The 20,581-nt window shown below is 37.5% G+C and overlaps 2 protein-coding genes and 1 long non-coding RNA gene across 3 annotated transcripts in view; 2 read left to right on the top strand and 1 right to left on the bottom strand.

Moving 5' to 3' along the window:
* Window positions 1–9,433, top strand: part of si:ch211-196i2.1 (collagen alpha-1(III) chain) — a 53,303-nt gene extending 43,870 nt beyond the window's left edge. Inside the window, exons 41-43 of the mRNA XM_051938183.1 lie at window positions 1,164–1,244; window positions 3,794–3,976; window positions 5,490–9,433. Coding sequence (XP_051794143.1) covers window positions 1,164–1,244; window positions 3,794–3,976; window positions 5,490–5,639 — 414 coding nt within the window. The 3' untranslated portion in view covers window positions 5,640–9,433. The remainder of the gene's footprint in view (window positions 1–1,163; window positions 1,245–3,793; window positions 3,977–5,489) is intronic.
* LOC127530776 (uncharacterized) lies at window positions 985–2,275 on the bottom strand. The gene is made up of 2 exons (XR_007937423.1): window positions 1,390–2,275; window positions 985–1,256 (listed from the first exon to the last, which is right to left on the bottom strand). It is a non-coding gene; the product is annotated as an uncharacterized LOC127530776 (long non-coding RNA).
* Window positions 9,434–10,483: 1,050 nt separating the features above from the next.
* man1b1a (mannosidase, alpha, class 1B, member 1a) overlaps window positions 10,484–20,581 on the top strand; it is a 43,451-nt gene continuing 33,353 nt past the window's right edge. Inside the window, exons 1-2 of the mRNA XM_022191008.2 lie at window positions 10,484–10,775; window positions 14,305–14,442. Of these exons, the coding sequence (XP_022046700.2) occupies window positions 14,341–14,442 (102 nt within the window). The 5' untranslated portion in view covers window positions 10,484–10,775; window positions 14,305–14,340. The remainder of the gene's footprint in view (window positions 10,776–14,304; window positions 14,443–20,581) is intronic.

The following is a 20,581-nucleotide window of genomic DNA, read 5'->3' as shown; positions in this document are numbered from 1 at the left end:
TACATGATAAAAGAGAAAACAATGCAATAAATAAAATATAAGGAACTGCATTTTTCAATCAGAGGTCCCTCATGGGTGGAAGAACATATCATCACACCCTGCAAAATACATAAAAACATGGTAAAGTGCTGTTTCTTTTATTGCAGTTCACTGTTGCTGGGTTGGTATTTATTCTGACGTACTTTATGTGCAGAATCTGGTGGCCTTTCAGTGTAAAGGAACACGATCGGTGCCCTCTGCAGTGCCCCCACATGAGGGGAAACATGATGCCGTGATGAGTTCTCGTCCGGTGAACAGAACATGATGAGGTGCTCTGCAGGGTCATCGTATGGGAGTGTAAAGAACATGAGATACCGTGTCCTCTGAGATGCCCTTACAGCAGCCACTATGGTAGAAATGAGAGAGTCCGTTATGTGACATCTCCATTGTGACAATGAAGGACATTTAAAACATTTTGCAGCCGTTGTAGTTGACTTTATTCCATTCACTAGATCTTCGTACACGAGTTTCTTTACGGTTTGCATTCACCATCCTACTCTCTCTCTCGACCTAAGGATTGCTGTATTGCTTCTGATTTGTGGAATATCACATGCTGAAAAGGATCAGACTGCCCTAAAACAGCCTGCAAGTTCCTACAGTGGAAATAGGAACTTTGTTTTCATGTTGTAGCAGATCAGTGTTCACAATACTAATCAGAAAGAGCAAAGTTACTGTTTGACCTTCCTGCTCTTTAGTCCATTGTGATGCTGAGAAATATGCAGACTTTTGTTCAGCTTAGACACAGTTTATCAATAAATTCAGCTCCAGTAAGTGCATTAAAAAATGAGGCATTCTCATGGGGTGAAATGTGAGGCTAAAAAAGGTACTGATTTTCTCCTTATTATTGTCAGTTTTCTGTATGTCAGTTTGTAGGAAAACATAAAACACACAATGTCAATTAGACATTAAAAAAAATGGACTCAGTCAGTCAACCAGTTGGCCTCAGATGATTGGAAGTGAATAGATTGTTTACTAATGCTGCCACTTTGCTTCTGGTTCACGTTTGAGCTGCAAACAAATCCAAAGTTCACAGCTCAGAGTTTGAACACTGGTGACCTCCACAAGCGTCTGTACGTGTGAGCAGGACTTTGCATTCAGATGCTTTGTTGTTTCTCCATCTGCAGCTGCCCATGAAAGCCTGGATGGAGGATTTTTCTGAAGAGGGATCATTTCAGTGGCTCAGCAGGCTGGATCGGGGGTTTCAGGTGAGTGAGTGGCTGTGGATGAAAATACCAGAAAGAAACACTGATGCTGTCAGTCAGTCTAGCCTTCCTTAATCCTTACATCAGGTTAAGTCAGGACCAGCTCTCCGTTTAAAGGGTCAGATTCTATCTGCCTATTAGAATTTACCTGTCAGGATTCAGTAGAATATTTAAGCTGGTGTCGAGGAATACTCGCTCAGCTCAGCTGTTGCCGCCACGCCCGGTCTTGACCTGCGTCTAGTTGAACTCCTCCGGAGACCAGCAGACTCGGTACGAAGTCTTTTTTGTGGGCGAAGAGTGTTCTTTCCTTAGCAGGGGGAGTGGAGAGGTCCCGAAAGCCAATCGTTGGTCTGGCAGTTATCTTTAGCAGCAGTAGTTGGAACACAAGTGCGGGCGTTCCTGCTGTCTCACTCTCCAGGCTGTGGTGGGTCGCTGGGTCCTCCAGCCCCGGGGAGGGGAGCAGCCCTCTGCTGCCTCCTCCTTCGCCTCTCTGGATGTCGTAGGTGCTGTCTTCTCTTCATCTCTTTGGATAACTGCAGACCTCTCAGGACTCTCCATCTGGCAGAGTGTGGTCTTTGCTTGTTGAACAAAGTTAGAACAACTTTGCTTCCAACGATGTCCTCAGCAAACTCTGGAGCCTAAATCCTGCGTTGTCTCCACGTCTCTTGGGCAAAAGGTCCGGTGTCGACTCTTCAGAACTTTGGCAATGCTCTCCAGCAGCTCCGGCGAGCAGCATCTCCCCCTCTGGGGGAGAACTCCGAATTCAGTGTCTTTCTCTGTCTCTTTTATAGTCTCATCCTCTAATACACACACATTATCTGTACGCTCACTTGCCTAAGTCATAAGGTTTAGACACCGTCTAACTCTTGTAATCACATACATCAGTTATACAGTAATCATGTTCTTCTCAGCAAATGCACAGCTCCACATTCTGTTGTTAACACATACACAAGTTACACACACTGATCAACATGCTCTTCGAGTGCTTCCTATAACCATATTTGGCCACAGGCCTGGGTTCCGCCAGGCACACAGTAGCAGTCCCCAACTTCTGCTTTGTCATTCTCACTTCTGCTTTTCTCTTTCCTGCCTGCATACAGCTCAGAACAGCACAGATTACTTCAATTCAAAACTCATTTAGTTACACTTAATCACTTCTTATAATCGTTCTTCTTAGCATGATCAAATAACTCATTTTAAATCATTCTATTCTATAGCAAACATCATTTCAGAATATATATCAGCCTATGAAAATCATTCTTGCATCAAGCATAAGCATAATCATGTGGTTAACTTATATAGTTTCTCATTTTAGCTTTTCATTGGTCTGCTTAAAGCTTTTATTCAGGTAGTGGTTGCTCCTGGGATCTCTAATAACTAGGCCCCACTTGACAATGCTAACACCTGAGGACAGCGAAGGGAGGTGGGCGAAAGTTTCTAAGGTTGTATGAGGTGGAAAGGACACAGAAATAGGCGCAGGATGCTTCAATTTACAAGCAGTTTTGTGATATGATGATAAAAAGTGCATTTATTGATGTTTTTAGTGAGTTTGATACAGTGTAAATCGAAATGATAATGCAATATCTCAATGATTGTAATGATAATTTTCTTGATAGAACACATTTTAAAACAGACTTCACAAAGTGCTTTATATACAGGCCAAAAAGAAAAGAAGAATAAGATGGAAGGAATCGAAGTTAAAAATTAAATTAAAGCAGAATTAGCAAGAATTAAATAAAATTAAATATGAATTAAGTCAAATGCAATCCTTTATTGTATTTCATTTAGATAAAATAACTTAAAATAAGATGAATTGAATAAATATATGAATTAAATACAATTTAAAAAGTAAATAAAATTTAAGAATTAAATACAATTTTATGCTATATTTTATTTAATATAGACAAAATAAAATCAGATGAATAGAATAAATAGTATATAATTAAATCTGTTTTTTCTTCATTGCTTTAGTTCAGACTCATTAATGTACGATAACAGCATTTATCACACTGTATTCTTGCATCTTTTTGAGATTTAAAAAAAACATTTTACATTTTATGCTTATATTTTTCTACTTGTGTATTTTTGCACTGTATTTCTCAGACATTGAATCGGAGCAATTTCCCCTTGAGGATCAATAATTTGTTTAAGTTAAATAATTAAATCAGAAGAATTTAACATGGTATTAGATTTTCAAGACCACTCAAAGGAACAACACCAGATAAAATAATTGAATAAAATGCCATAGTAAGTTAATAGAACAAGTGGATAAAAGAAAAAAGAGGGTACAACCCCAAAACCAAGACTATAAAGAGTAATGTTAGTGTTAATAATGAAAAAATGAAATACATTAGTAAAAATAATAAATGGTTAAAGAGAATTAAATGAACAATAAGATAATCATAATATCTTACAATAGCAGGAGCAACATTTTTCTATTAAAGGTAGCAATCTCAGAACATACCAAAGACATGAAGACATAAATTCACTATAATTTTGACTATTGTTTATTCAATTAGGGTTTGGTTTTTAATGTTTTTATCTTTTAATAGTTTTACTATCCAGGTGCCAACGTGGTCCAGTTGCGTTTCCTGAGGTTGCACAGCAGCACCGCCATCCAGAAGGTGACGTATTCCTGCCATCCAGGACATAGACTGGGCCAGACGGAGCGAGACGTCAAGTTCCTCACAGACACCAGGAAGCAAAGTTACCTTGGAGCACTAAAAGATTGTCAGGTAGCTCAAAGAAAAGCTGTTTAGACTTGGAAGAACGGGTGTAGTTACTGCAAAAGATCTCTTTCTGTTGACAACAATGTTTGCACAAAATTGCAGTTTTATTAATGTCAAGATCATGCAGCAGCTGCAAAAAAAATAAAATAAAATAAAGGAGCTTGACATCTCCAGATGTAGTAAAGAAGCTCCAGTGGTGGTTTGTGATTAAAGACGATTTGGTTCTGAGACTTAAAAAACAGAGAATAAGAAAAGATCTGGAAGAGAACTGATCAGTCAGCTGTACTTTCTTTGTATAGGAGTTGTCATGCAAATTAAACGTAACACAAGTGCATTAAAGAAATAAAAATGCAATATAACAATACAAACAACCCCTAACTTTGTGTTGTAAACCAAGGACTAAAAACACTGTCTTCAGTAGTATGTGCAATGAGGAAACACCAGATATAATAAAATGACACACAAATAAAATAAATTCAATTAGACAAAAGATGTGTTATCACTTCATTTCACTTCTTGAGTTAAGCCTCAATAATGTGCAACAACTACTTTTTTCAGAGCAAAAACACACTATTTATTACACTGTATACTTACATTTTATTGTCTTAGAAAATGCACATTTTACATTTTCTGCTTTTACTTTTTCTACTTATGTCCATTTATGTATTTTTCTACTGTTTGTTTTTCTAAGACTTTAAATGATAAGCAATTTCCCCTTGAGGATCAATGAAATATTTTGAATTCGGATTAAAATAGAGATAGACGTCAAAAATCATGAAATCAGAATGCTAAAAAAATGCTAAAAATTAAGTAATAAACTGTACCTTTAATAAACTAATATATGTAAATAAGCAAATAAATAAAGAAATGAATGAATAAAAATAGTTCTAAGAGGAGAAATACATATACTACCGTTTAAAAGTTTGGGGTCACTGAGAAATGTCCTTATTTTTGAAAGAAAGGCAGTTTTTTCAATGAAGATAACAAATGAAATAGAAAAACAGTCTAGATATTGTTAATGTGGTAAATGACTATTCTAGATGGAAGCGGCAGGTTTTTAATCCAATAATCCGAGGTGACGTACACGTGGGGAATGTAAACAAAGCCTTCTTATAGTATTCGTCCGCTCTGCTCGCCAACTCGTTCCACGTAACCTGTTCCAATGCAACGACAAAACGCCATAGGTTGAGGACGTCATAAATAGAGGACCCCTTGTAATGACATTTTGAGGATGCCATTTTGGACTTAATCACCGTCTTTCTCCATTTTGTGACAATTAGGAGACCAAACAACTGACAAATTAAACAAGAAAATAACCAGCCTTTCTGGAAAACATGAAACTGTCCGAGTGACCCCAAACTTTTGAACAGTAGGGTCAATAAAATCCGTTAAATCAATCAAAAGTGTGACTAAAAAGGTAGATTTTCAGTTTAAACTCAGAAACACCATCTCTTTCTGCTGCCCTCCCAAACAAATGATTAAATATGTTGAAGGATTTATTGTGTTTTCTGTGTCTCAGCCCGGAGAGGAGACGCTTTCCGGTCCTCGGGAGTCGGTGTTTGAGTTCGAGGACCTGCAGCTGCTTCCTCTGAGGGACGTGGCTCTGATGGGAGGAGGAAACTTCAGCCACCTGTTCGGCCTCACAGTCGGCCCGGTGTGTTTCAGCTAGAAGTCGCTAACCTCCGTTGAAAACACGGAGAGGACGACTGCAGCTCCCACTTTCTGCAGATCACCTTCCCCTCCGGCCATCGGAGGATCTGATCTGTCGAGTTGAGTGACTCCGTCTGAATGAATTTCAAAGGGCACATGTGCGCTTTTTTTTATATCACGGAGAAGTCGAATTTGTTTACAGAGACATTTATCTTGTATTAAATAATTTAAAAATGTATGTTTTTTATCCTTTATATACAATGTTCTTTGTTAAATGTTTTTGTTGTGTATTTAGGGTTTCTGTTATAGCTTTCAGACTGTATAGAACTGACCTCCTAACAATGTGTTCCTGCACACGGCTCCTCGTCTGTTACTGTACTTTAGTACTGTAGGTGAAGCCACGTTTCACTTTAACTCAAGGTGCTGATCAACTTTTATTATTTAATCCCAAAACCAGTAGATCTTACTTGTCGATATCTGTCATCTTGTTAAAATACAAAGCATTGGTTCTTGTTTTTTTTTCATATAATTGTATTTCTCAGGTACTTTAATGACACATGTGGGCGCTGAATGTGCCTCTTTGTGTTTGAGTTTAGACTTTACAAGTGTTCAGATGAGAAAAGTTAAAGGATAAATTCATGGAAACCAGCAATGCATTATTGATTTTCAAAGAATTCTTTCAAAAAAACAGCAATGGAAGACATTTATTCATCCCCATAATCTGTAGTTTCTGGCCAGAAATGCTCAGAAGGGGCTGCAGCAGAAACCAACATGTTTGCAAATACACACAGCAGGAAGTTATTGGTTTAAATCCCAGCCACGGAGCTTCACTGCATGTTGTTCACTCTCCACGCTTTCCTACAAATGTCAGATGTGTCTCTACTGTTTAGCTAATAAATGTATAAATATCCCCAAAAAGGAGAAAAAAGTCCTGGAGTAAAAGAAAGAAATGCCTATCTGAGGGCTGCACTACAAAGCAACATTAGTGGGTTATAGCAGGTATGTGGAGCTTAAAATCAGTGCTGTCAGTGTGTGTTGATGTTGGATCACCATGGTAACTGATGGTTGACATCCTTTTGACACGGTTCTGTTCAGAGGTTTGGCTTCAAACCTGCCATAAGAAGCATCTCCCCTTCACCAATTCGTGACGCAGATTCTCCGCTGAGGCAATGTTACAGCAGGCAAACTGTATGCATCACGTTGCCGTGGTAACCCGATGCAGAAAATGCATGGTTGTTTGTTGTGTTAGGCTCGAATTTGTCTCCAAGATCATTTTCCACTGCTGGTGCTGCAGCTAATCAAACACAGATGAGAAAATTCATTAGTATATTGGTATTTATCACAGAGAATATTCAATCAGTAACATTAATTTGACCAATTTGACCAAACAATTCCAGTAATCCTTCATTATGGAGCACTTTAGACCTAAATGCACTCACTTTGTAGACTGTAAAACTAAATAAAATTTCAGAGTTCGAACACGCAGCCGCCGTCTTGTCAATAAATGGTAAAATAAATGTTAATTTGCATGATTGAATTTTATTTTACTAGCAGTCCTCTAATGTGTCATAATATATCTTAATATTCCTCATAGCTCACTATCATAGCATCCTATTTCTCTTACTAAGGTAGGCAGCACCTGATTGGTCCATTTAGTGCAAAATCAGAGTCAAAATAACTTCAAATACCTTAAATACATTCAACGTTGTTTAAAACTTGTCTAAATTGACACAAAAATTGTCCCAAATGAAGCAAAACCTGTCCAAGATGACTGAAAATAACTCAAAACCTGTAGAAAAGGACTTGAAAATTGTCCCAAAGGACTTAGAACTCGTCCAAGATTACTCAAAATTGCTTAAATGACCTAAAATACACCAAAAAATTATTTAGAATGTGTCCATGATTACATTATTTTTTTTCCAAAATGAGCCACAGATTGTCCCAAAGAACTCAAAACTACTCAAAATGACTTAAATTACCCGAAATACAACCAACATTTTTAAAAAAAAAAACTTGTCCAAATTGACACAAGAACTGTCCCAAAAGACACAAACCCTGTCCAAGATTACTGAAAACAGCTTAACAAAATGGCTTGAAAATTGTCCCAAAGCACTCCAAACTTGTCCAGGATTACTCAAAATGACTTAAATTACCTAAAATACACCAAACAATATTTAGAATGTGTATATGAATACATAAGTTTTTTTCCAAATTGAGACAAAAATTTTCCTAAAGGACTCAAAACTACTTAACTACTTACTCAAAAAGACTTAGATGCCTTATAATACATCCAATGATGTTTAAAATAAACCAAAATTAAAACTTTTCCACACTTTACCACAGTAAAGGCATAATCCTGACAGTGAGGCACAGAGGTGGGAATCCCTTTTCATCAGAGTCTGAAAAAGGAAACTGGGTTTAAAACCACTCATTAAACCTGTAATATTTGCTGCATACAAAACCTGACTGAAAACCCCTCTAAACACCAAATGTGAAAGTCTCTGCAGTAAAACAGCCTCAAACATCTGATTTATTAACTCCTGATGAAGCTGAACATCACTTTTATTAGCTGTTTTTCAGTCTTCAGAGGGAACCAGTGGAGTTTTAACAGAACATGAAAGTTGTGAAATATTAAAAAAATAGAGCAAAAATTTACTCTTTTCCTTTAATTTGATGACAGGAAGTGAGTAACATAGAAACACCTGATTATTCAAGTGCCAAAGAGATGAACTCCTGCACGCTTTCGCTCATAAAATGATAAACACGGTTTAATCATTGATCTTCATTCGACTTTAAACCTTCTGGTCAGCTGCAGAATATTAATGCAGCAGCTTTACAGGATAGCCAAAGGCTACATTAACCAGAGATGAATTATAGGAGCATCTGACATGGAGAAAATGCATAAAAAGAAGAAACATACATTTTTTTTAAAAAAAAAATCCTATGTGAGGAAAGCCTGGCATGAACACATCTGGGGAATTAACAAAATAATGATTCAGCCTGATTAATAATCTGCTTTTCACATTTTTCCCTGAAGATTTTTGATCGTTGCTGCTTTAATAGAATTTGAGCTCGTAATGTTTATGAAATGCATTTTTTTTTTCACCAGTCCAGTTAAAATAAGGCATGTTAGGAGTGTGACAAGTGTTATTTTATGTAAAGCTGAGGTTATTTTACACATTTTCCCAATTTTTCCCAGAACCAAACTGTAATTTCTCCCACTGCTTTGTTTAAATCATGCTTTAGTTTGACGCTAAGATTATTAAGCCGGCCCTGCAGAGCTTCTTTGCCCTTAAATACCCGACCTTTTACTGCCCACTTAGCTTTTAGTGATCGCCGTCCACCTGCATTTCTGCTACATTCGATCTAAGAAGTGCTCGTGTCCGGTGGAAGAGCAGCAAACCTCATAGTCAGTCTGCAGCGACAAGATTTGAGTAAGATCTCAGGGAGTTAGTGGTGAGAGCGTAGTTAATGTGCTCCTCCAAAAACAGCATCTCTGCAGCTGGAAAACTTTCCTTCATTTTCATGCAGTTTCTGAGGAGAACCAGAACTGAACATACAGCTGATGTTGGTTCTGGCCCCGGTGTTTAATCTGCAATATTTCCTCTTTTTTTTTGTATTTAGATTTGTCACAGCATTTCATATGATTGCCTTAGCTGGCTGAGACTGATCATTGTTCCTTTACATGTTTTGTACAAATTGTCACTCACTGAAAGTATGAAACGACATGCTGGACATCTGTCTTGTGTGATCCCTCCGTCAGCTCCTGCAAAGAATTTGTGTCGGCTGAATTAAAGCAAAAATACATAACCACATGTGGACTCAGTGTGTTTCTATCATACTAAGTTTTGCACGTATTTGGTCAAACTGTGATGATGTTTTCTGATGACTTCTACAACTTCAGTCCCATGATTAATTTAAAGACACTAAACAGTTGTTAACTTTCTTTTAGGGGGGATTTTTTTCAGCTTTGTTCAATTACAGATCATATCTAGTAAAATTACAGATTTTTTTTTCTATTTATTTACACTTCAGTCATTTAAAAACAGGCCAAAGCTGTAAATAATGTCTTGTATTTTTACAAATGCTAATTTGTGGGGTGCTTTTTTGTTTGGTTTGGTTATTTAAACATCTCACTGTAAAATCACATTGTTTTGATTGTCTCTAAATCATCTGAAAAAAAAGGGTTTTTTGGTTTTGTTTAACAGATGTTTGCTATTTTTTGAAAGAAAATGTGTGTATTTTTAGGATGGCAAAATGCCAAATAATTTTTAAAGTGTTATTTTAGAGCTTTTCCATGTTTTGTTCAATTACACATAATATCGAGTAACATGACAGAACAAAGCTATTATTGACTTTTAGCATAAAAAAACAAACAAAAAACTGACAAAAAAACTGTATAGAAAAGTTCATGTTTTTTCATTTTTTGTTATTTTTTCATGTAAGTTGATAAAATTAAAATTTGCCATTATTTTCACATTTAAAAAAATAGTTACATTATTGCATCTCTTTTTAACTTTTTTTTTGCTCCACATGTCCTAGGTTTGCATGATTTATTTTTGGTTTATTTCTATATAGTATTTAGGCTTTTTATACAGTATTATCTATTTGACATTTAACAGAGAAATAATACAAAAATCAGCAAAAAAATAATAGTTTACAGATATTTGCGATTATTTGAAATATAATTCATATATTTTGAGGATTTAAAAATGCCAAAAAAAAATAGACTGTTGATTTACAGATGTGTTTCCTGTTTTTTTAAGCTACAGATCATATCTGGTCTTTTTAATAATCTATTTCTTTATTTATTGATCTAATTGAGGGCTAACCTCCCACTCTCAGAGCACGTGCCCAGGGCACATGACCCCCACGTCATCCATCGTCATCTCTCCTCAGCATCTGTCAGCTTGTTTATCCCTCAACTTTAGCCGCTTTGTCCCCGGTTGAACTGGTTTGTCACTTCATGTAGCAGCGGTACAGGCCGTGTGACGGTGCCACGGACGGCTGCGCTGCACGTTCCGCCCTCTCGCATCCGAACTGCGGCACTTTTCCATTCAGAACCGAGCCGGAGCAGCGAGCTGGCCGCTGCTAGCTAGCAGGCTAACAGGTGTTTGGAGACGAGTGCCGCTACGAGGAGCCGAGCTGCTCAAATGTGAGTTCAGGAATCTCCGTGGTTCAGTTCTCACCTGAATGTTGTGTTTATGGTGTGCTTAGTAGCCTAGAAGTAGGTAATAGTAGCCTCATTAGCTTTAATAGCTTGTTGCTATATGGCTACCGTAATATGAGAACTGTACCGTTATCTTTATGTTCGTGCAGAAGCCTGTCAGTATTTGACTGAATCCTTGAATACCTACAGTCATTTATAGTGAGGAAACTTTTGATTACAAGATGAACGATTCATAGAGCTGCCTGTGTGTTTACTTCACATTTAGCTTTGCTCTTTTTGCTGGTACTCTATGATTAAATTCTGCTTACACCACCTTAAGGTGCATCACTATATTTGAGTTTAGTTATGGCATGTTTTCCTGATAGTAATGGATTTTAGAACTCAGTAGCTGTAGCAGCCATCAACACAGAGACTGCCTACATGTCACCTTACCTGCTCTATGCACTATAATATTATCAATCCAGCTATTTTTACTGTCTGAAATAGCTTTATAGCCCCATTTTAAACTCAAGTTGGGCAATTTTCAATGTGCCAAAAAGTATTTGCAACCTTGATATTGTGACTGAAATGTTTTTATTGCAGTAAAATGACTTGATTTCAATTGTGACCATTGTATTTTAAAGATTGTAGCCCATAGGATGGATGTAGAAATCCAAAATCCATCCTTCAATTGTGTTATTTAGAAGCTGACCAAGGATATTACACATGCACACATACATCCTAAACAACAAAAACACAACTACATCTGAACCTATATCACTAAAGATATAGATATGTGTATTTATACGTTTCATCCAGATTAAATCGGCTGTAGATCACTTTAAGTTCAGTGGAAAACTGCTGTATGTGGTTCAAACCAATTGTTTTTCTTGTTTGAAATGGCTCAAAAATATAAATTTAACTTGTATTCTGCAGTTTTCCACTTGCCAAAAAGTGCTGTTCCCTTATATAATATGGCTAAAATCGTATAAATGCATCAAAATGACTTGATTCTACTCACCAAGGTTATATTTTAAAGATTAAAAGTGATGGGATAGCTGCAAAAGAGATAATTTCTAGATCTTACATATAAAACCCATTCACAAATTGTTAATTGCATGCTAAACAAGTTTATAAAATATGCACACATACAGCAACAGAAACACGACTGTAGTTTTGCCACTAGTTATTCTGAAAGTCATGCCAAACATTTCTGTGGTCAGGAGTATTTGCTACCAGAAGTGTTACATTTCTCAAGGATATACCTTTGCTGTCACTGCAGAATAATAAAATGATTCTTTTTCCAAATAGAAGCAGCTGTAGATGCAAATAAACTGGACTGCACTGCTGAAATATAGAGATATGTAATCTTTAAAATTCAACCCTGTGTTAATGAAGTCAGGTTATTTTGATGGATTAATAAGATTTCTGTCACAATGTGGGTCCTTGAAACCTGTCTCTGTATCCCTTAACCTGCTCTGCGCGCTGATGTGAAACCAGTCCACTGGTTAATCCCATTTTAAATAGCTTTGTAGGACCAGTTCAGCTTGTTTTCTGCAGCCATAAAGTAATTAGAGCTGTGACATTGAAACTGAAATGACTAATATCATACAAAAGTGCATATTTAAAGACTCACCTGCAGCTCTGCTCAGTGTAACACTACTACTCGATGGCAGGCTGTAATCCTGGAGTAACTCAGCCGTACATGATAGAAACTGATTCTGAAGGACATTAATGGTCCGGAAATTGCTTATTTCACTCATGATGTGTCTTCCAGCAGATAAAAAACACCACATGGGCACTTTCACGAGGTAAAAACTTTCCTCTCACTGGAGAAAGTCTTGAAAATAGACTTGGACAAGTTTGTATTAAAAATTAAAAAATACAGCAGCAAAAAAAAAGAAGGAAAAAAGGTACAAGGAGTGCAAAATATTAAAAAAAAATTTAGTTAACAGTAGTGCAACAAAACACTGTATTACATTACTGTTCAAAAGTTTGGGGTCATCCAGACAATTTCATGTTCTCCATGAAAACTCACACTTTTATTCATGTTGTGACTGTATTTCTGATTCATTTAATGTCATTTCATTGAAAAAAAAGTTTTTCTTTCAAAAATTAAGACATTTCTAAGTGACCCCAAACTTTTTAATGGTAGTGTATGTATTACTCTTCGTAGAACTAATTTTATCCATTAATTTCTCTGTTTATTCACTTATTTGCATGTATCAGTCTATTTAAGGTACAGTTAATTATGTCATCTTTCAGCATTTTCTTATTCTGATTTTATGATTTTTGACTTCTATTTTGCCTTTCACCTCTCTATTTTATTCAGAATTTTTAAATGTTTCATTGATTCTCAAGGGGAAATGTATTTCTGATTAATTTAATGTTATCTTCATTAAAATAAGCCCCTTTTCTTTTAAAAATAGCATTTCTAAATGACCCCAAACTTTTGAATGGTAGTTTAAGTAAGAATATAGTTGAAGAGGTAATAAGCAGCACACTGTCCTTATTATTATTCAGCAGTCTGATGACCTGAGGGGAAAAGTGACTACAGAACCTGGTCGTCCTGCACTGAATACTGCAGAACCTCTTTCTAGAGGCCAGCAGGAGAACAGTCCATGGAGGGGGCGAGAGGAGTTGCTGATGATGTTTCTGACTTGGGACATGCAAAACCAATATCCATCTATTATCTTTACCCCGCTTAATCCTCATTAGGGTCATGGGGAGCTGGAGTCTATCCCAGCTGACTGAGGGTGAAGGCAGAGAACACCCTGGACAGGTCCCACTCTGTCACAGGGCTACACATAGAGACAAACAATCACATCTACGGACGAATTGATGATTAGAAAACCCTTTTGCAGTTACGTGAACACATCAGTAAAATATGACTTTTCATGGAAGACATAAAATTGTCTGCATGACCCCAAACTTTTGAACGCGAGTATACTTGCATGTACAAAACCACTACTGTGGAACAAAGTAATGGTTTTATGCTAATGGACAGAACTTGGAAAAAATATGTCCATTTGACTGCTGCGGTTCTGACGAGTTGTGACATCCTAGATTTTCACTAATTTACGAAAGCCACTACACTACGTATAGAGTTATTTTTTTCAATATACAATTATAGCATGTTTCATTTTCAGTTTATAGAAAAATCTTACAATCTGAGTTAAGATCTTTTACAGTTTCATCAATCCATCCATTATCTAAACACCGCTTAATCCTCATTACAGAGGGGCTGGAGTCTGTCCCAGCTGTCTTAGGATGAAGGCAGCGGACATCCTGGACAGGTCACCAGTCGATCACAGCGCTACATATAGAGACTCACAGTCACTCCTACAGATTATTTAGAATCACAAATCACCTGACTGTATGAGGAAGCTAGAGAAAACATGCCAACTCCATGCAGAAAGATCCTGGGGAGGCCAGGATGTGAACCGGGGATCTTTTAGCTTCAAGGCAACAGTTCTAAGCACCAAGCCATGCTGCCCCGCAAAGCTAACAGAATATTTTGTTTTTCTGGCTGCAGGTTCTATGACCTTTGACTGTCCGCCCCGATTAGAGGATGTATCCACCTTCCAGAAAGGACTTCATCTCTCTGACGCTCAGCGACCCGCACAGCCACACCTACAACAACGGGAAACACCGGCGACAGTCCTGCTGGAGGGTGAGTTCTATCCGTATTCACCATGCAGATCACAGCTGGAGATGATAAGTTTCACCATTGATACACATAAATATTTGTGATGCATGATGTCGAGTCTGTTTTCAAGCTCAAACTCACATCAGTCTGTTGTTCAAGGAGATTATTTGTGATCACCTATTTATTTTTTGTATATGATCAGCAAGATACAACACAAGAATTTCATTTTCCGACCCTCGTTTTTCTAATTTCCTGCCACCAACCCACTCCCCTCCCACTCTCTAATCCCCTGACACGGTGAACCAAAGCCGGATACGTATAAATAAACTTCCACCACGACCTAACCATTCATCCCAGTCCAGTTCTCCGACTGGCCAAGGATTATATTACATAAATCAACAACAAAGGAATTAGATAATTATGCTAATCTTCTCTGTTACCCACGATAATATCCACAGACACAACCAGAAGTGTACATAAAAGATAAGTACATGTATAAACTAACCAGAGAATGCACATATACGTGTGTTTAATATTCTAAACAAGTGAGCCAGGAAGCAAATGCATGGCAGCAAAACTGAAAAAGACCATTATTGTTTATAATACAACCCTGTTTTCCACTATTTGCTTTGACTGGGTTGTAATATTTCAGTATAATATTATCGGAGCTCCAGCTGTGCAGAACCCCAGGAGAGCCGTTCTCTTACTGACAATGCATGGCGGTTTACAAAGACAAGCTGCTGTCCTTTTAGGGGCTGTGAGACCCACTGAAAGACACCTGAAATTTGTATTTATCTCCTAACAGAAGCCGTCATGAAGTTGGAGGAGACTTTTCTCAGTTATATTAGGCGTAAAATTTGAGTTATTTATTCAAAATGTGTTTAACCTCTGGCCTCTCTGTTGTCTGAAGTGTATCTTAGTTTCATTTGTTGTGTGAAATACAACCTGTGAATACATTTATTCTGTTTTGTTGGATATTTTCTGTGTTTTTGGGGTATATTTTACCTTATTGAATGCCAATCCAGACATCTGGAAGTATTAATATCTGTATTTGATTGTGTGTTAAGAGTCAAAGGTTTGCATGAAGCCTCAGTGAATTTATGGAATGTAGAGACAATAGTGTTTGCTTAGTGTCAAGTGAAGGGCGTTATTATAATGGGAATGCACTGCTGGACCCAACGCTAGATTAAAAACGGACAAAAAAAAGAGAAAAGTGCCCCAGAGGTTACAGGATTTCTGTAAATCTTGAAATTCGCGGAGGCCTTGTTGCCCCACAATATCTTGAAGAATACGAACATGAATATGAACCTTTGTCACCCCACTGTGAGGAGAAAATTGGCTTTCCTTCTTTCAAAAGAGAGCGGTTATGAAATATCGGAGGCCGTTGTTAGGAGGTTGTTGCAAATCACCAAAAGCTCTGATGCTCACCTGTCTGTTCACATGAATTGCTGCTGAAACATAGTTAATGGCTGCGGCAGAGATACAGATAAACGTGTCACAGCACATGTCATTTTCTGTGTACAACACACTGGCAGGTGGCAAATTAAAGGAGGAATCTTAATACATATGCGGAAAAACATGCAGATGCTTCAATGCGTGACATAAAAGCACATTGATAAGCATGAAAAGGAAGTGAATCATTGGCTGTGGCCTTCACGCAACACCGAGCAGAAAGTGTGCTAGACAGTGATACCCGCCGTTATATCTTTTAAATTAATTGCCATCACTCCTTGGAGAATTAATTAATAGAAAATTAACTAATTGAAAAGGAACTCTGGAGCTGTTCTGATCCAGGGAGGTAAAGTTGCAGTTTAATTTGTCATTTAGGTTCACACTGTGATGCAGAACATTTTCTGAAAATCCAATTTTGTAACAAAAGAAACGTGTTTGACAAATCACCTAAATTAAATATTAAAGATCAAATTTTTCATCATATTGTTGCAGAAATCTTGCCAGTTCTGATAATTTATAATCATTTATTGATCTGTTCATGGGTAGAAACATTCTATTTCTATGAGAAGTGCAAATGAAGTACAGAATCATTTATTAGTTGATAAAGCAGCCCTACTCATTGTTTTGCAACATTATAAATATTTATAATACAGCCAGATATCTTGATAATAGCTGTTATTTTACTTATTTTCTCCTCTTATGTATTTTGTCTTACCTCACTGGTCTAGTCGGGTGTCTTTGTTCTGAATATGATTGATTATCTGCATCTTTTTGAAATGTTTTGGTGGCAAATCGATTCCTTGGCTTCCTTTCTCATGGTTTCTTCTTTGTTCTGGAGCAGACCAAACATTAAAACCATCAGATGAAAGCGTCCCATGAGCACATTGTGTCTGATCACCATGGTGAGATAAAACCGACTCTGCTGATCTCACTGTCTGTGTTTTCTTTTCTTTCGATGTCTTTAATCTTCATTTCTTTTCTTCACTCAAGCCAATGTCTTCTTTGCGTCATCTTGTCTCCTTTGCTGGCGTTCAAACCCAGGTTTTTTAGGTTTATTATCTTGTACTTATCACTGCTTGTGTTTGCTACCAGCATTCAGGGTTGTTAAAAATCCCAGTAATGCTTTTTGTTGAAAAATTTCTTCTTTGGTTCCTGTACAACCGGTCCTACAACCTTCTCAGAGTGGGACTATGCTGGTTTTTAAGTCATTACTTCCATGTTTCATGCAGTCAGTTTTGGGGACTTGGATGGAAATGCAAGTACAAGATTCAGATGTTTGTTGTTCACTAGGCAATAACAGACTTATTACTCTGCAAAGGAACATGGCAGAGTTATGTGACGATCTGCATACGTTTGTCCATCTGTCTGTCTGTTCGCAGTATTACTCAAAAACAGATGCTAAAGGCCACAGTATTACATGTTGCTACAGTATTACACATTAAGAAGCTCCATCTGGTGGTGTGAATAGGTATTACATGGTTGCAGTTAGTTGCTCTGCCAAGGAACGCGGTGGAGTTATGTGACAATCTGTGTACGTTTGTCTGTGCACAACATTACTCAAAAATGGATAAACGGATTTAGATGAGATTTTCAGGGAAGGTCAGGAATGACACAAGGACTAAGTGATCAGATTTTGGCAGTGATGCGGCTTCTAGTCTGGATCCATGGATTTGTTCAGGATTTCTGTATCATTGAGATAGCAGCATGGCATCGCTGTAACTATGACAACAAGTGAACACTACATCAGCTGCCTGCTGACGATCATATGATTGCGATCCCACTGCTGAGTCATCAGGACTTATCCATTGGGAAGTGTATAAGGAAGAATTGATTGAATTGTGGAGGTGTTTCCAAGTCCCATCGATTCCCACCACCTGCTGTGTATTTAGATCACAAGATTCAGTATCCGTACATAACGTACACGTGCATAACACCCGACTGTGCTCAGCGCAAGGTCATTTTGTTTGTGAGTACATCTGTGTTCAATGGACACATTCTATGTTGCTGTGATTTCTGATCATCAATAACTAATTAACAAATGCTACATTTCCAAAAAAAATGAAGCATTTCTGACAATGTCATGTGGGGGAATGAACAACCTCGGCAGAGTACTGCGCTCTCTGAGTGCTTTTCTAGTTTGCTATGTGACTACACACTGCAGATGATCGGTCTGTGTACAGTTAAGGCAATGAGGCTGCAATTTTTGACAGAAAACTATGCATTTTCTTGTTATTATTGACAATTAGAATGACAAAAATGCCAATTGTGCTTGATTAAATAAAACCCCAATGAGCAAAACAGTTTTCTATCATTTTGGTGCAGGTGATTTCCCTTTGCTGCTTGCAAGCATCTTTAAGTTACACCAAAATACCTCTCTATGCAAGAAAAAGCCCGGTGTGTTCACAGCTATTGGTGTCAAACATGTCATTTACTGTCCTGTATTCAATGTATGTCATCGGACACCAGCAGCACAAACTGAATCCTCTCCACAGACGGGAGAGAACAGTAGCTGGGATATCGTGTACAGAGTTGAACTAGACAAGCCACCAGTAGATGGCAGAACCACGCCCATGTATGATACTCTGTATCAGTTTTGATCATCCTACGTATATCCCTTCCTACTTGATCTGCTGACCTCTAACTCCACAACTGAGCAGGGGACCTTAGACTGATCTTCAGTGCCGAGTTTGATTATCCTGACTTCAGCACTTGCAGAGATATCTGAACGGACATACCCACGCACCCACACACATACATACATACATACATACTTACCCAGCCAGCCAGATACCAAAGCGAATACAGTCACCCCACTGATGTACATCAGGTGTGGTTAAATATGTAGCAGCTGAGATATAGTGGTCTGTCTTCATGCACATCGAGACACCGCAGGTATGTGGGCTTGCAAGGTGTGCTGTGGTTTAACAAATGAGGTGTAGTGTGTGACTTTACCCAACAAATTACACTGTCCTTTTAACCTGCAGGTGGAATATATGCTTAATACTTCTAAGAAATGATTGTTTAAGAAGTTATTGGATGGGTTTAGGTGTTTTATGATGCTTAAAGGCAGACATTCAAGTGAAAAATGGGCATTTTGAGCTGCTTTTTTAAATGTGTTACATAAGGGAGTCAACTCTGTTAGTGTGCAGTAGTATGTGGTCAGTGGCTGTCATTTAGAAAATTGGTTTTCTTCGCTAATTCCCTTGTGTTTCATTAAATTTTCATCATGGTAAATTACTGTTTGTGCAGGCTGCATGTCCCCCAACAGTGGAGTTAGCTTTTGTACTTCAGTATGTTCTGTTTCGGTGAAGAAACACACAAGATGTGACTGATACTAGCTGATTGTCACACAATAGTTTGTGTTAAGCTAGATATCAATGCTGTAGTCTTAGCCTTTACATAGTTTTGGGGTCAAATTAGATCTGTTTTGACATTTGACAGCAGTAAAAATTCTAAAATGTCCTTGTTTCACACGAAAATATGGTGACATTTCGTAAAAATAATACATATTTTTTATTTTAAAAATGCACAAAAAATGACACACTTTACAGATGTTTGTACCAAGATTGAAGCACTTGCAATAGAACAAAATATTCTAAAAATACACAAATTATGAGCTAACTGAGGTTAAAAGGAGGGCTTGGTTGGCCATAATATTATAAAGGTACCTGAGCTGCCGTTTAATGACTGAGGTTATGGCAGTAAGACTCATTATGCCAGTGGCCACTGATCTGAGCTTTTAAGATTAGAAATCAGAAAGTGATTTGGAGGAGGATGTGTCAGAGCAGGAAGACAACAAGGAGAGCAACTCTGATTGATGAAGATGACTGAGGGAGAGGAGCAAGTAACAAGGGAGATATTTATGCCAAATATCAACACACTCAGCTGGTCTTCACTTCTACATCAGGTTGGAGGCAGAATCGAAGCAGAAGATGTCAGTCAAATGACTCCAGAACCACAAGACTACCTCCCATGCCATTTTTAGTTTCGATAAAAGATATTTCAATCATTATAGCTGTTTGGTTTTCAGATCTTAGGTTAAAAAAATGTCTTATAGTTCATGTTTTTGTCCAAAAAGATGTCATGGAAAATCTAAAAAATACACTCTCTGTGCTCTCTGAAACCTTAAGTAAGGATTAATCATGCATTCATTATTGTTAAATAGGCTGTTTATACACTCTAAATAGTTTTGTAGTTCAAAATTTGGTGTTGAAACTGTTCACGAGAGAATTCCCCATAAGCAAAGGAATAAAATATGAGCATTATGTACGAGTTAAATGATCAGTTTTAGTTTGGTAAGTCCTGTTACAGTACTTGATGAAACACTTTAGCTCACGTTATTATATGTAAATTCTTCTCACCCCACAATTTCTTGCAAATGGTCGTTAATACCTACTAATCCTCATCTGTTTCTGGTCGTTTTGACAGAAACAGACGCTTTGACATAATTTAAAAGCTGTGGTCCTTTACATTTGTATGAATATACTTTTCCAATCACTTCAGTGTCAACTGTCAGAATTGAGGATATCCTGATCAAGTTTTTTGTCCCTGATCCAGTCTGAGTCATTAAATACTTAATATCTGCAGATACCTTGACCCAAATCATTAATATTTTCAAAAATAATACGCACTTGAAGTATTATAGATTACCTGCAGTCCCTGTTCGACCTAACTGTTGTAAGCTAGAGGAGGCAGTCAGTTCTATGTTGGC

Source organism: Acanthochromis polyacanthus, chromosome 18 (assembly GCF_021347895.1).
Source record: "Acanthochromis polyacanthus isolate Apoly-LR-REF ecotype Palm Island chromosome 18, KAUST_Apoly_ChrSc, whole genome shotgun sequence".
Lineage (NCBI taxonomy): Eukaryota > Metazoa > Chordata > Actinopteri > Pomacentridae > Acanthochromis > Acanthochromis polyacanthus.
This window is presented reverse-complemented; position numbering and strand designations above follow the sequence as displayed.